General features: G+C 38.9%; 1 protein-coding gene across 1 annotated transcript in view; it reads right to left on the reverse strand.

Annotated features, from left to right (window-relative positions):
- Nucleotides 1-15,499, reverse strand: part of CYYR1 (cysteine and tyrosine rich 1) — a 74,305-nt gene extending 58,806 nt beyond the window's left edge. The window contains exons 1-2 of the mRNA XM_036351978.1: nucleotides 15,078-15,499; nucleotides 10,102-10,204 (exon numbers count right to left, since the gene is read on the reverse strand). Coding sequence (XP_036207871.1) covers nucleotides 10,102-10,204; nucleotides 15,078-15,150 — 176 coding nt within the window. The 5' untranslated portion in view covers nucleotides 15,151-15,499. The remainder of the gene's footprint in view (nucleotides 1-10,101; nucleotides 10,205-15,077) is intronic.
- Between the last annotated feature and the right edge of the window lie 249 nt (nucleotides 15,500-15,748).

The raw sequence follows: 15,748 nt of genomic DNA on the forward strand, positions 1-15,748 counted from the left end.
GTGACCACTGCTGGAATGGCTAGCAGGTAAACCACTGTTTTGTGCATAAATTGTTGTGGGCAAGTCATCAGTAGAGACAAACCAGTCGTATGTACAATGTGCACTTCTGAAAAGTTGTGAATAAAATAAATTTTGAACAGTGAATGATCTGGAGCTCTATAATGAATTATTTTATAAAGCAAATTACTGCCCTCTGATTTTTGGTATGTGTTATGCTTATATAGTATTTTTGTTTAGACTGGTTTCCTCTAATGGACAAGTCAGTCTAGGGCAGTGGTCGGCAAACTCATTAGTCAACAGAGCCAGATATCAACAGTACAATGATTGAAATTTCTTTTGAGAGCCAAATTTTTTAAACTTAAACTATATCGGTAGGTACATTGTTATTAACTTAATTAGGGTATTCCTAAGCTGGCCTTTGCTAAAAACGTCCTCAATCTGATTGAGGTATGTTCGCTAAGGTCGACCCCTTCCAACTCTCCCATACACACTTGTCTTATATACTTGTTTCGTCTATCTCCTTTCTGAAAACCGACTTCTGCGCATGGCCCACGAAGTTTCAATCGCACTGTACGTGTGCGCCCGCATGTGGTATTTTGTGGAAGAGCCACATTCAAGGGGCCAAAGAGCTGCATGTGGCTCGCGAGCTGTGGTTTGCCGACCACTGGTAGGGCAACAAGGCAGATTTGTCTACTTAATGCACATGACTTTGGGGGCTGCATTTTGCTTTTAGCAACTGCTGGGCAGCGGGACATGGTGCTTAATTAGCTGCCTTTGCCGTCATCAGGCCGCAGTCACATTTGATTCAGTAGATCGTTTGTTTCAGTCAGTGCTGAGAGTGCTCCCTGAGGCGAGATGCCCATGCTTTGGTCTAAAGACCAGGGAGAGAGCCTCCCACCCAAAGCCATGCTCTGCCGGTCAGTGCTGAGCTTCCAAACGACCTTGGGGGAGTCACTTTGCTCCCATTGCTTCCATCTTTTTCCAAGCTCCAGATGGTTTCACCACCCAATGCTTTCACTAATGACAGAGAACACTTCCAAAGCCATTCTAAGTGCTTTTATGTACAGAGTTTTCTTTCTTTATGTGCAAGTGTTTCCTCCAGCTTTATTCTCAGATATAGGTAACCTATTACTGCTATTCCTTTTTAAAAATATATATATTTTATTGATTTTTTACTGAGAGGAAGGGAGAGGGATAGGGAGTTAGAAACATCGATCAGCTGCCTCCTGCACACCCCCTACTGGGGATGTGCCCACAACCAAGGTACATGCCCTTGACCGGAATCGAACCTGGGACCCTTCAGGCTGACAGGCAGACGTTCTATCCACTGAGCCAAACCGGTTAGGGCCTATTCCTTTTTTATAAATGAATAAACTGAGGCTCAGTGATATTAGGAGAATAAAGTTCACACAGCATAAAAGAGGAACTCACAACTTTTATCAGTTGCCCTACAACCTACTATCACTGAAACCACTGTGAATTAAGAACACTCACAAAGAGTTGTTTCCTAAAAAAGGGCAAAGTCTATTTATTTAATATATTGCTCAAGATTGCCAACTGCATAGTGGAGTTTTTACCATTTATTGGATAAATTTAAATTCAAATATTTCCCTCTGGGTAAGACTTTGAAGACTGATTTTGTTTCATTTCTGGTGTTTGTAGAGGGAAAATGCTGTATCAACATTATGCAGTTGGTTATTTGCAACTACAGGTAGCACTTATTTTCTCTGCAAAAGGCAGCAAAGCATAGAGAGCTATTGTTCTGCCTACCTTTTGGGCAGTGTGAATTCATAAAGAGTATGTGTGAGGTAATTTGTCATATTTTTTTCCTGTTTTGTCAGCTTGGTGCAAAGGCATAAAAAGGCTTTCTTCTCGTTACTTGTAAGATTTTTCTTCTTCCTGTTTTTACAAGAAAGGATGTCGACACTAGAAATTCTGCTCATCTTGAGTTACTATGCGTTAAGGAGGCAAGGCTTGCACCCGTGGCACTTTCAGATGGAATCCTATTACACTGCAGGGGGTTACCATCGCCCCCTGAAATTGTCATTCGTCATGGGTGTGTTCGTCCTAATATTTTACATTTCGGAGGCAGCTGCATGTTGTGTTCTGACCAGCAGCTGCCCACCAGAATTCTTCCAAGAAAATGGGATAAACATCACTCTGTGTGTGCATAATTCTTCCTTCCACAACATTATCAATAAGACATTTTATTTCCAAAAATTGCGCAACTGAATGGAGTTGTACAGCAGCCTGTTGCCTCAATAGTCACAGGCAGGCAGGTCACACTTCCTCATTGATGGACCACATTCAAATATGTGCTGTGTCAATGAAACATGACAATAGGTAAAAATTATTATAACTAAATTGGCATTTGAGTTCTAATCTTATTATCTGATTTTTAATTTATTGTCATACAAAGTGTGACTAGAAAGTGATCACTGAATCAATCCAATGGAATGATACCTGATTTGTATTCTGTGAAAATAAATTCTAACATATTCAAATTACAATTTGGTTTTTCTAAGCAAATATATATCCACATGATACATATTTATTTAGAACACACAAAATGTCAGGTTTTTCATGTTTAGATAGAGGATTGGTCTGCATTTAGTGACGTATCATCGATCACTGAGTTGGCCAGGCCCTGTACCTTCCACTAAGTTGTCAGATTGGCTTCATGTCCCTTCATGGTCTAGAGCAGCGGTTCTCAACCTGTGGGGTCGCAACCCCTTTGGCGGTCGAACGACCCTTTCACAGGGGTCGCCTAAGACCATCCTGCATATCAGATATTTACATTACGATTCATAACAGTAGCAACATTACAGTTATGAAATAGCAACGAAAATAATTTTATGGTTGGGTCACAACATGAGGAACTGTATTTAAAGGGCCAGAAGGTTGAGAACCACTGGCTAGAGTGTGGAAGGTCAGACAGGTAATTTAGGAACTTGAATAAAGTCATAAATAATAATATAGTAGGTAAAAGATAATGTATGGCAGCATATAAGAGAGAATTTAATCCAGATATTGAGGGTAAGAAAAGGCTCACCCCAAAATATGGTTTTAAAACTTCACAAGGTCACAGAGCAATGAATAGCTTCCATTCTCCCATCCTGAAAGCTTCAGATTTTCAGGAGCTGGTAGGGAGCAGCAGAAAGAGTCCAGCACATGTATTTTTAAATGCCGGCTCATTAAAACTAGTAGCCATGTGAATTCTGAAAAAAGTTCCCTAATTCTGAGCCTCAGTTTCTTTATCTATACAGACTAGAGTAATAATACTTAGGTCATGAGGGCTACTCTGAAGATTAATAAACTAATATAACCTAAGCATCTGGAACAGGAAAAGGATAAATAAATGGTAGTTCCCATGACTTTCGTAATCCTTGCCAACACCAAACAGACCTTCTCTTATAATACCCAACTCTGATTTCTATCTAAGGTAGTCCCTAAACCCTGGAATATATGACCAGATATGATTTGGTACAATCAGGATACCTGAAGATGGAGCCTTACATCAGCTGCTTTGTTATAGCAATGTATGCAATTCACACGGAACTAAAAGACCAGTACTTTTATTTTTTATCATAATAATAAAAGGCCAAGAGGCGTCACGACCAAAACTACCAAACGACCAAATGACTGGTCACTATGAGGTGCATGGAGCACCTCTCGGGCCCTCCCCCACGGCCCACAGGCTCTGATCCAGCGGCTGGTGGGCAGGTGGGGCAGCGTGCGGGTGGGCGGGGCTGCGCAATTGCGCACACTGGGCCTCTAGTATAATATAAAACACAAGAAGAAAATAAAGTTATTTACTATTCCTACCACCACAGGAAGTGTCTTCAAGCTTATTAGGGAAGGACAGATTAATTTTCATAGGGGTGAAGGAATTTTGAAAGGATGAGGGGCACTTGAAGGAAATAGATGTAGAACAATTTTCAGGAAGGTGATCAAGTAAGTGGTATAGAACATAGAATATCTCTGTCCTTATTTATAGAAATAAGTTACTGAGACTTTTTCCTAAAAACTTAATCTTTGCCTTCCTAAAAACAAATTATGATTTTGACATTAGACTTAATTTGCAAAGACAATTCTGATAGAATTGAATATAGATTTGACTGAGAAAAGTTTTAGACATTTAATAACATAAAGTTTGCTTTTTATAACATAACCCATAAAATGTAAGTGTATGTAAGTTTCTGAGAATCACTGACTTTCTTCTTATATTAAAATCATTTGTTAAGCCCTAGCAGGCTTGGCTCAGTGGATAGAGCATCAGCCGGCAGACTGAAGGGTCCCAGGTTTGATTCCAGCCAAGGGAACATGCCTGGGTTGTGGGCTCAATCCCCAGTAGGGGGTGTGCAGGAGGCAGCCAATCAATGATTCTCTCTCATCATTGGTGTTTCTATCTCTCTCTCCCTCTCCTTTCCTCTCTGAAATCAATAAATATATTTTTTAAAAAATCATTTGTTAAATTTAAATTAAGTTCATATATTTTTAACATTGTTAGTTATTTATCTTTATGTCATTACTAAAACAAAAATAAGACTCCCACAGACTTTGGTTTGCTTAATATGCTCTATCCCAGAAGTGCTCTTTTCCTGAGTACTAAGAAAATTTAAATTTAATTAACTTAAATGTTTTTACCAATGCCAAAGGCCTTTCAAAATGCATTATGTTTCTGTCAGTATTTGCATAGCCTCATATGTTTTATTCAGAATGCTCAGCTACTTAATGAGCATAGAACCTCAAATGCCATTTGAAAATATGAAACCTTTATCTTTTAACTTCATTTTGCTTTCATGCATAACATGACTCTAAAATCACAGTTGTGATATTTAGTAGCTGTCTTTGCAAAACTCCAGGCAATACATCTTTCACATTTCATTGAGAAGAAAAGAACCTTAATCCCACCAGGATCTTCATTATTAGTTCTTCCTCTGGACTTTTCCCCATGGGGATTTTGAGTTGGTCAGATGTCTCTCTGACGAATCCCTAGACAGACCTGCATCTTACACAGGCAAGCTGGAAGAGCAAAAATCTATTTTTGAGGAAGGGGATTAAATCTTACTTCTTGTCATCTGGCTCACTGTGTCCAATCCAGTCATTACTGCTTCCTATTCGATATTGTACAATTATTCTCTTACTCATGTCGTAGCTTACCTTCACTTTCAGTAGTCTAACAATAATTAGCCACTCAACTGCACTCTCTGTTCCCTTGAATTCTACTAATTCTAAAGATTATTGTAGAAACCACATCTTTACACTGGATCCTCTCTCTAGGGAATGCCAATTCAATTTCATCAGCAGCAAAAATTGAAATAGCCTATTCCATATTCATCACAGATGTTTATCTTCCGTGGACAAGAGCGGCTGAGTGAAATGTTTGAGAATCAATTGGATGAGAAATTGTTTATTTCTTGAATTGGCCCAATTCTCATTTTTAAGCATAGTGAGGCTTTAATCTTCAGGTAGTTGCTTTTGTGATTAAACAATGTCAAAAATGGCAAAATGATTCTAAAGTCACACAGTCTGTCATAAATGGTTCTAAATACTGTAACAACTCAAATGTTTATTCAAAATCTTTTCTCTATGGAATGATTAATTATCATCATTATTTGGTACCTTCTCACCTATATCCCTTGTTTCAGTGCTAAGAATTTGTTCTTTCTATAAAAAAAAAACACCAGCTGTCTTATTTCTAGAAAAATACTGAATTATTTTGTTTCAATTGTTTTAGGCATGACCAATAAATGTATGAAATCTACCAATAAAAGTATGCAAACGTAAGAACTTATCTTTTGACTTACACACCTATTCTTATGTTATATTAACCCTTTGCAGTCGTTTGTCTACTCTCAGCCACCAAAGCTTTTTTACCATTCCGGTCATATGCCTGCTCTCAGCCACCACAGCAAGGAACCGTACGAATCTTAACTCTATTCATTCATGTATCAGTTCATCATTTCTCTGAAAGCTCTTAAGTGTCTAAGCGACCTTGTCACGAACCAAAACATTGCCCCGACAAATCGGAGATATCGAAACTCAATATAAACAAACGCAGTCGTTCCACACTCTCCATGCAAAACACCGTGGCGAGTCAGTCGCCTTTTGAGAGTGAAGAAATCGACAAGCTTCAGAGATACTTCGCAGAATTTCAAATAAAGCTTTACATATTACGTTTAATTGTAATTAGGCATTCTCGCTTGTTAAGATATTTCAAAATAATACTCCAAAATGGCAAAAAGAAAGTTACCGAAAGAAGTGTACTGCGAATCTGAAAGTAACGATGAAGAGTTTTATTTTGGCACCTTGAATACTGACTCTGACATAGAAAGTGATAAAGTTTGTAGTGATTCTACTAGTAGTGACGTAGTTCCAAAAAAGAATAAATCTTGTTTATCCTTCATAATCTTGCATGTTATGTATCACTGCTCTTTCAATGGAAATTAATTCCGACCAGTACGACACCCATGTCCAAATTTAATACAACCGCAAAGGGTTAAAAGGTTACCCTTACCTCTCTAGCAATGCTGGGCAACATGGCTTTTTACAAACTGGCCATTTCCTTTCTTATATCTTTGTTTTGAAAGCACAAATCCATCTGTCTAGAAGTGCTTACCTTTTTTCACTGTCCATTTGCAAATAAGTTCTTTCAAAGTTCTGTTCAAATTTCATGTTTATGAGGTTTTCTCCAAACATTTTTTCTAGACACACACACACACACACACACACACACACACACACACACACACACACACACTCTGCACTGTTTTCTCTCTTCCTGGCCCTCTAATAGCACATCATGTATTACTTCATCAAATTAGAATGTTTTGCCTACACTCTCTTTTCTTATTATAGAAGATCCTCAAGGTCAGGGTACATCCTTTATTCATCTTTGATAATCTAGCTCAGTACTGCCATGGTTATGGCACACACTATGTATTTGTTAATAATTGATTACATAGTATATGCTGACTTCTGTAAAATTATTCCTAAATTCTGGAAAATAACTACTACTTTTCTATATTGAAAACATTATCTGTGACCATAATGACTTAAGCAGAATATTCTATTTTAAATAGACATATGTTAAATAGACTTACCGTGGTGATCAAACCATTACCTTATATACCTGAAACTAATACAATGTTATATGCCAATTATATCTTCATTAAAAAGGTTGATATGCTATTGTAAAACTTTAAGTTTTAAGGTTTTCCATGAGATACAAGTAAATTTTAAAGCTACTAACCACAAAAGGAATAAAAGGGGGAGGGGTCAATTTATTTGTAAAAATTAACTCATCCAGGTAAAATAAGGTTTTTTAACTCAAAGGTAAAAAGAAAGTTGGCTCTTGTGATCTCTTCAAAATGAGTCTTAATGTTTAGTCTGCAAAACAGAGCAGAGTTGAACTAAAGAGAATTAAGGGTGAAACATGTGTACTCCGATCATTTCAGAGGGTGACTAGGGAGAGCACTCAGCAACCATGATACGCGTTTCAGACCTCATCAGTTACCAACAGTCTAGAATGACCCAAATTGTACTCTTTTTAGCTCATTGTAAGCTGAGCCAAGATATTTTCTATTTTTAAACAGACAAAAATAGAAGCCAATTTATAAAGTTGTTCATTTATGAGACAAAACATCCATTGTGTTTATTGCTTTCTTCCTTATTACTTTTCTGATAACCACAAAGATTTAATTTTCTGTTAAGATGATTAAAATGATTTTGCTAGGAATGTGCCTAGATGCTTGGAATAGAGAAAGCAGAGCTTCTGAGTTCCAAAATAGCTATATTTGAAGGCATGTGCATGAAAGAACTTTCGTAAGCATTCTTGGACTGATATTTTTTCTCTCAACCCCTCCACCCACACCCAACTTAAAAAAAACAACAACTTTGGGTGGGGTTAAGAACTCTTTTCAAATCTTAAACAATAACTGGAAATCCTGAAAATGTATTCTCCTTTATCCAGTGGGGAAAACATTTTAAAGTACCTCCTCCTTTTTCCCCCTAAGAATTGTTTAGCAAGGGATTTACTTAGGGGTTTCTATTTTGAACAGAAAATTCAGTGTTAACTGCCTGAAACATAATGCCATCTGTCTCAAAGACAAAATCTGCCCCCCCCCCAATATTACAAGTACATGGCCCTAATAACCTAGATAAATATATCAATTCAACTACTTCTTTACTTTAATTAAGTGGTGAAATTAGTGACTTAGAATATGTACCATTAACATGTGAATATGATTGCAAATTAAAACATATCAAGCATGCCTAAGCTTAATTTTTAAGTATTCTGATTAATAAATTATGTCTCACATATATATTTACCAGGGTGGCGGGAGCTATCAGATGAGAGACAAAGGCACAGACAGAGCACGGTGTAGTTAGTGGACAGGGAAATGGGCCAGGAATCAGAGGACCAAAGAACCACAGAATCACTCTGATGTCAGCTTCCTCAAATGTATACCACCTGCTGGGACCACTCACACATCTACCCAGCACAGCAGTATCTGGCATGTGGAGACCACTCGAAAATAAAATTGGAACTTAGTCATAATGTAGTTTAAATGTGAAGTGATATATCAATGTGCAACATCATTCATTATATACTTATATTTAGGGTATTTTGAGCTAATTCCTATAACTATCATTCTGACCATTCCCTAATGTAAGAAGGAAACTTCATCTCTTTTCCACCAAGTCTTCCATGAAAAAAAAATTCAAACATTTTATTTAGAGTTTATATGCATTTCAAAAATGCTGAAGTTCCATCCCTCGATCTTTATTACAGCCTGACCTTTCTTACATAACCATGACATTCTTCAAGAGGAACCGGAAGCCTGCTGCTTGTTGGTCTCATTCAGAGAGACAGGATCTCCAGTATCAGCCCCAACATTGAGTCTAGAAAGTTTGTTATACCAGGTTTTCTATTTTCGGGAAAGGGATGTTGAGTTATATGCCATCGCAGGGGATAACCTTTAGTTTAGTGCCTAATCTTTCCTGGTTCCAAGTAAGCCCTCATAGGGCCTGAGTGAAGCCACAACAGGACAGCATCTAAATCATCCTGATGTTCACTTGATGAATAAAAACTAAGGAAAACAGAGGCTAGACTCTTGCAGCTATCTGAAAAACACAGGCAATTCTGACTCAGAAAAGTCTTACCTTCCTAATTCTCTCCCTCTAATTTCCCACCATGATGGTCTATGCAGAGAAACAGAGAGTTGTATACTTTTCAGACATACAACCCTGAAGGCAGTTCCTGCTTCTCCATTTCCCGTTGTCTAGATACAGTGGTTCTCAACCTTCCTAATGCCGCGACCCTTTAATACAGTTCCTCATGCTGTGGTGACCCCCAATTTCATTGTTACAAATTGAACATAATTAAAGCATAGTGATTAATCACAAAAACAATATGTAATTATATATGTGTTTTCCGATGGTCTTAGGCGACCCCTGTGAAAGGGTCACTAGAAGCATCTCTAAAATAAAATGTTAGTCCGTTATGGAGAAATGCTTAACACAGGCGAAGTGTGTATGTCTCATTGCTTTTCGTAGTTGGTTATTACTTTACATTGCTGACGCCTAGACTATCTTGGCTCTAAGCTTGGTTCCTGAAGTTGCTTTATATGCATTACATAGAAAATTGACATTTCATATCTCAGCTGTTTTTATTCATAATGTCTCTTTTCCAGGATATTTACTGAAGGAGTTAGACAAATACATGGATGGCAAAATAAACTGGCTATAATTACATGACAAATTCTAACTTATAAACGTTGTAACAAAGCAGGCAGCGTAATTTACAATGTTGAAAAAAAGATCAGTAATGTGAATAAGGTCTACTTTAAACATTGTTATTATTTTAAAACACAAATTAAGCAACAATCAAGGCAATTTATTTTCTATATTAACTTATACATGCTGTCCAGTAATATAACATACTAGAGAGTGATGAGGGTTTAGTATCTCCAGTACAGATTATATGTCAACAACCACTCTTAAAAATTTCTTGCCCGTGCCTATAACAGTACATTTTGAAACCATATCTGGGCATGGGAAAGGGCATCAATATTGCCAAATTTGACCACTACTCACGAGAGGATATTCCCAATATAGGCGTAGTAGGAGCAACAATAGGGCGTGGTCCCATCACAGCAGTAAGATCTGCAGTCTTTGCCACACTGAGCAAGACAATTGTCTAAAAAACAAAAACAACATATCCAGTTACAGTTCTGAAATCACAACTTCATGAAAAATTATCCCATTTCATACCTTAACCATTCCTCAGTGGATTTAGATTTTTGTTTAACGTGCTCAGAATGGTAAAACATTTGTAAACATCTGAACTAATCTTCCTTCTCTATTAGATATAAAGCTAGAAAAGGCAAAGACCATTCTTTGAATCACCTGCTGGATTCTTTGAATCCAGCACCATAGTTGGTGGTCAGAATTGAATTAGACAATGAAGGGAGGAATGAATGACCTAACTAAACAGTCATTCAATTTGTCAACTGAGTTCTCATAATAATTCTTAAATGGTCAAGTCTTTTGACTTTAGGGTATTACTTTCAACTTCATTTAATGGAAAATGTCATTGACATGAATAATGTCAACTGGAAATAATTTTAAAATAATGTACAATGATCACGGTTTGCTTACATATGGTAACACAAATAAGTCTGCATATCTTGTCAACGTATTTGGATTAGAAAATATGAAATTTCCCTAGATAATTAACTTGTGGAAAAACTAAGAGTTTAATGTCAGGTTGAAGAATCAATAAACTATGAAACAGCACTCTGTGATGGGGGGAAAGTATTTTCTGATTAAAAAGGACATGTTAGAGTTAACAAAACCAAATTACTCTTTTTTTGCCACATGTTTTTGGTAAGGAGAATTATACCAAAAATGTTGAATAGAAATTACCCTGGCTTTAAAAAATTCTTTATTCCATCTAAATAATTTATGTTTAACAGGTTAAGGTTACCATTTAGTTATGGTTAGTGGTATACATTATAATGGATATATGAGCTTCAGGTATAGTATTAGGAAAACATGAAGTACAACCTGATAATTTAAGTTAGATGTTCAAAATTCACAAAATAAGTCATTTCCAACTCAATCTCTGAAGGTAATAACAATTTTCTAAATTATGTAAGGCTTTTGCTTTCTTGCTCAAGTCACATAAAAATACAAGATGTTATATTTAGGTCTACATGCCCAATTGATTTATCTGGAAAGAAAAATTTTGCTTTTGCTTTTAAATCAACTCCTTGCCAAGATGAACTTTTACAAAAGGATGTGACCAAAAAGTAGCAAAGTTCATTTACCTTTACCAATAATGTGTGGCCTTTGTGGAACAAGATAAAAAAGTTCACACTTTCTTTCCCCCAACTTTATTTCTAACTTCTAAATTAACAAACTAATGTCTTCCTCTGGGATGGGGTAAAAAGATATGGGGCGGGGGAGGATAGTTACCTTTGTAAGATGCAGTAACTCTGCTTAAATTTACTTGAAAATTTTGAAGATAGAAACGCAATCTAATGATTTATTGACTGTATGCTTTTTGCAGAACGCATCAAACTTTTAAAGGCTATTTATTTTCTCATTTTCCCAGTGAATGTTTACTTTAATGCTCTCATTTTTTGTGTGCTGTTTAATTAATTCAAATATTTAGGAATGTTTTGCTTCATGATCTTAAAAGCTATAAAAGACATTGAGATACAGGCAGAGCTGATATCCTCATTTGTTCTGCGGGAGGACAACCGATATGTAAGTAGCTTTATGAGGTGCCTTTTCAATGACATCCAGGACAGGGATCTTACTAAGCACTCCATGAATATCAAAGACACAATTACTACTATTGCACTCAATTACTCTTAATGTAGGGACATGCTGATATCAAAATATTTTGAGCCAATGTGACAGGAAACCAAGCCCAAGATCTTGTAGCCAAGAAACTGGCTTTTACCTGCAGCAAACATCTCCATCGTGTCACACATTGTTCCTGATTTTTATGGCATTTTCCAGTGCTCCTGTCTACTTCCCAGAATTAAACGACTGAAAAGGGCAGATTTAATAGCTCGGCAAATACATTCACAACCATGGCATTTCCAGACCGAGGTTCCAACAACACCTCAAAGCTTATTTTGATATGTTAGTTGCTTTCTCCACTTTATTTGAGAATAATTCTACAAAGATCAGAGTCTGAACAATACAGGAGCGTTTTCTCACTTGTAAAAAAAAAATGGAACATTTTTATTGTCTTCAGAAAACAAATAATATTGCTTCTCATATTCAAGGTAATATCCTTGAAAATCAGCCAATGCAAACTTAGTTAAAGACATGAAGATCTGGACGAAGGTTTCCTACCCCCACCCCACCTTAAGGAATGTGTCCTACAGGAAAAACAGCATCTGGCTGCAAAGATTTGCTCAGAACAAGGTTCTTATAAACTACAGCTAAGGATAAGAGAGGAAGGAAAGGGAGGGGACAGAAGTCACTCTAGCTGAGACTGCAAAGGCAAAACCTTGGCCAAATCCTGTCTTTGTAGCCTGTACTGGGTGTTGGATAATAATGTAAACACTTCATTGGGTCTCATTCCAGAAGTGACTTCACAATACAGCATGATGCTTCAGGTATAGAAACTTGCTCGTATCTCCTTCACAAATGGGCCAGGAATTTAATACGTTTGCTTTGGGGTTATAATTCAGGTTATGGACAGCACATCTACTTGTGTTTTTGTCCCATTAAAACAATTCATTTAACAGAGTGTCTGAACTATTCTTACCTCTGTAGTGTTCCCTTATCTCATCTCAATCCTCACTTCCAGCCATAACTCTTACTTCCAACCAAACTGAATTATCTATTTTTGCGAAGACACATCTTGTGGTTTTTGCCTTTGTGCATACTATGTCCTATTACTCCATCTCCAAGACCTCCCTATCTTTCAAAGGCCTAGTTCCTAAAAGTCCTACTCAATTCAGTTTTTCTGAAGAAATATTGTGTTCCACTTATGGGCCAAGCGTTTTGCTAGTCTCTGAGACTATTTAGCTGAGCAAAACAGACATCGTTTTCATGGAGCTTACACTCCTAGGCCAGCAATAAGGCCTGCTCCTTTGAACACCAATAGCACGTGATTGTACCTCTCCTGTGACCCATTTGGGTAATGGACACACTATCTCCTAGCCAAGACTCACAGGAAGACCTCTGTCACTCACCATATCTCACTCAGCAAATATTAGATGAACGAATATGGAAGCCTCTGATATAAAAAAACCTCTGCTATAAAGAGTTCAGGAATTAACACCAAAGAACACATTAACTAAATATTTCTTATCAAAGACAATAAGTCAACTTAGTATTTTTGGCTTCAGATTGTGTATTTTGTAGCTTAGCAGGGAGAGATGGGGAAAGAGAGAAGAAATGGATGGAGAGAAAACTTTCTGAACTAACCAACCAGCTCTGCGGGAAGGGAACCTGGGGAAGGGAGCCAAGAGAAGGAAAAGTGTGCAAATTAGAAGCTTTCTCTTCACCACAAAGTATAGAATAAGACAAAAGAATAAGAAAAAGTTGTTATCAATGGTGTGGTTGAGTAAGAGCAAATGAGGTTATTACAGTTGCATTTGCTGTGTTCGATTTTCTTATTTTTGTATTCTCTTGATAAGGACAAGGGGTAGGAAAGAATTATCATTACTTCAAAGAAACGAATAAAGAGATAAAACAAATATGAGTGCAGTTGATTCTGTTAGTCCCTCAAGTTCTGAAACCTTGTATGATTTAAGTAAAAGAAATAAGTGTAAACAGATTAGAATGTGAATTCTCCTCATTAAACAGGAAGTGCTTTTCCTAGTTTTATAAATTTCTTCATTTTCCCTACAGGAAAATATCTTTGAACTAACTTATGGAAACCACTAATTTGCATTTAAATAAACAGACTGAAAATTTCCATAAGAGTTATTGTGTGTCAGTTCTGGCAGAGTTGAAAGAGGAATGCAAAGCTTTTGATGTGCAGATAATGTTGAAGAACTCTTCATTTCAGCTCTTGTATCTTTATATGCACTTATAAAAACAATCTTTCTATATGTTAAAAAGTAAATCACACTGCTATACATAAATTTAGTATCGCAAGGTCATGGGTACCAGCCTCTGGTTTTCCTCATAGGAAATTAGAGACAGGGAAAACATTTTGCAAAAACACTTCGCTTTTAGCTTGTGTTGTGAATAGAAAACAGATGCAAAAACCCGTGTGTAATTAACTTTAGACCTGAGTAAGGAATGAAAAGGCCAGATCATCGGGCTCCATAGCAATAGCTAAAGAAGAAAAGCACTTTGCCTCATCAGTCATCAGCAATGCTCACTGAGAGGAATTAGGAGGAGGGACATGAGGTGCCCTTCACCTACAAACAAGGGCTCAACAGAACCCACGAAAGCAGACTAGACTCCAGGTGAATGTATGCCTCCTAAAAACCATATGTTTGACTTCAAAGCATCTGATTGCCCAGGCGACTGCACTAGAGAATCGGCCTCTAAAGAATAAAAACAAAGGTCTCAGGGTTTTTACTTCCAGAGGGAAAAAGCGGAATATTCAAAACGCGAGGGTGGAGAGGCAGTGCGTAGCCTGCAGTGAAATGCAAAAGTCACCACTCTGGTTCGTCGGAAAACGTCCGCAATACTCCTCAGACTTCAGGTGCTTTTTAAACATGTTTTCCTTCCACCCCGTAGCCTCCAACCGCCCTGATTCCGGAGTCGTGGATACGGACACAACTGGATAATGTTCCGTTATCCAGAGAGTAAAATCCCCTGAGTGTGGGGTTGGGGGTTCCAGGTTGCTGGGTGCAGAAAGGGAACGAGAAGTAAAGAACAGCGAGGGAACTTCAGAGGAAAGGGCACCGTAAAGGAAAGGAACAAAACCAAACCGCGTGGAGGTGGAGACCAGGGTCCCCGTCCCCTCCCCGGGGACCACACCATCTTTGCGCTCCCGGGGCGTCGACTCAGACCGCGTCGCCCCGAGTGGGACCCAAGCGGGGCCCCGGGGCCCCCAGCCCGCTCCCCCGCCCCGGGCCACTGACCTGCGAGCACAGAGAGCAGAACCAACTTTGGAAGCAAGAGCCCTGGACCGCCGGGCAGCCTTCGCGCGTCCATCCAAGCCGGTGGCCGGAGGTCGCGCGCCAGGCCAGCCGGACAGACAGACAGACGGGAGCGGCTGGGAGCGACGGCAGAGCCCGGAACGGGAAGGGGACGGAGGGGATGGAGGGGACGGAGGGCGGTCAGATGGAGCCGGCAGTGCTCCCGGGAGGGGGGTCGCGCAGAGACCTGGCCATGGCCCGGGAGCCTTGGAGGGGAGCCCGGGGGGCCGCAGCCGGCCGCGCTGGGGCCGAGGTCTCTTTGTCTCTCCCGGCGGGGCCCTGGCGGCGGGCGAGGGGGACGATCGTGTGTCCTGGGCTACCCGGGTTCACGTTTCATCGCCGCCGGTGGCACCGACGCGGGCTGGGGGCGGAGGTGGCCCGACTCCTCCCCAAGTCCCAGTTCTTCCTTCTGCAGTGACCCCGGGAGCAGGGCCCTCTCCTGAAAGAAGGTCCTCTACCCCTGGGCTCTGGCTGTTGCTATGGGGTCTAGCAAGCTCCTTTTCGCCCTGACCTCCACTCCATTTTTTCCCCTTCCTTTTGAAGCCATGGATAAGAGATGAAGAATCGTATTTTGTGTTTTGTTTTGTTTTTTTTTGTCTTTAAACAAATGAAGG

The sequence above is a fragment of the Myotis myotis genome, unplaced genomic scaffold, assembly GCF_014108235.1.
Source record: "Myotis myotis isolate mMyoMyo1 unplaced genomic scaffold, mMyoMyo1.p scaffold_m19_p_2, whole genome shotgun sequence".
NCBI lineage: Eukaryota > Metazoa > Chordata > Mammalia > Chiroptera > Vespertilionidae > Myotis > Myotis myotis.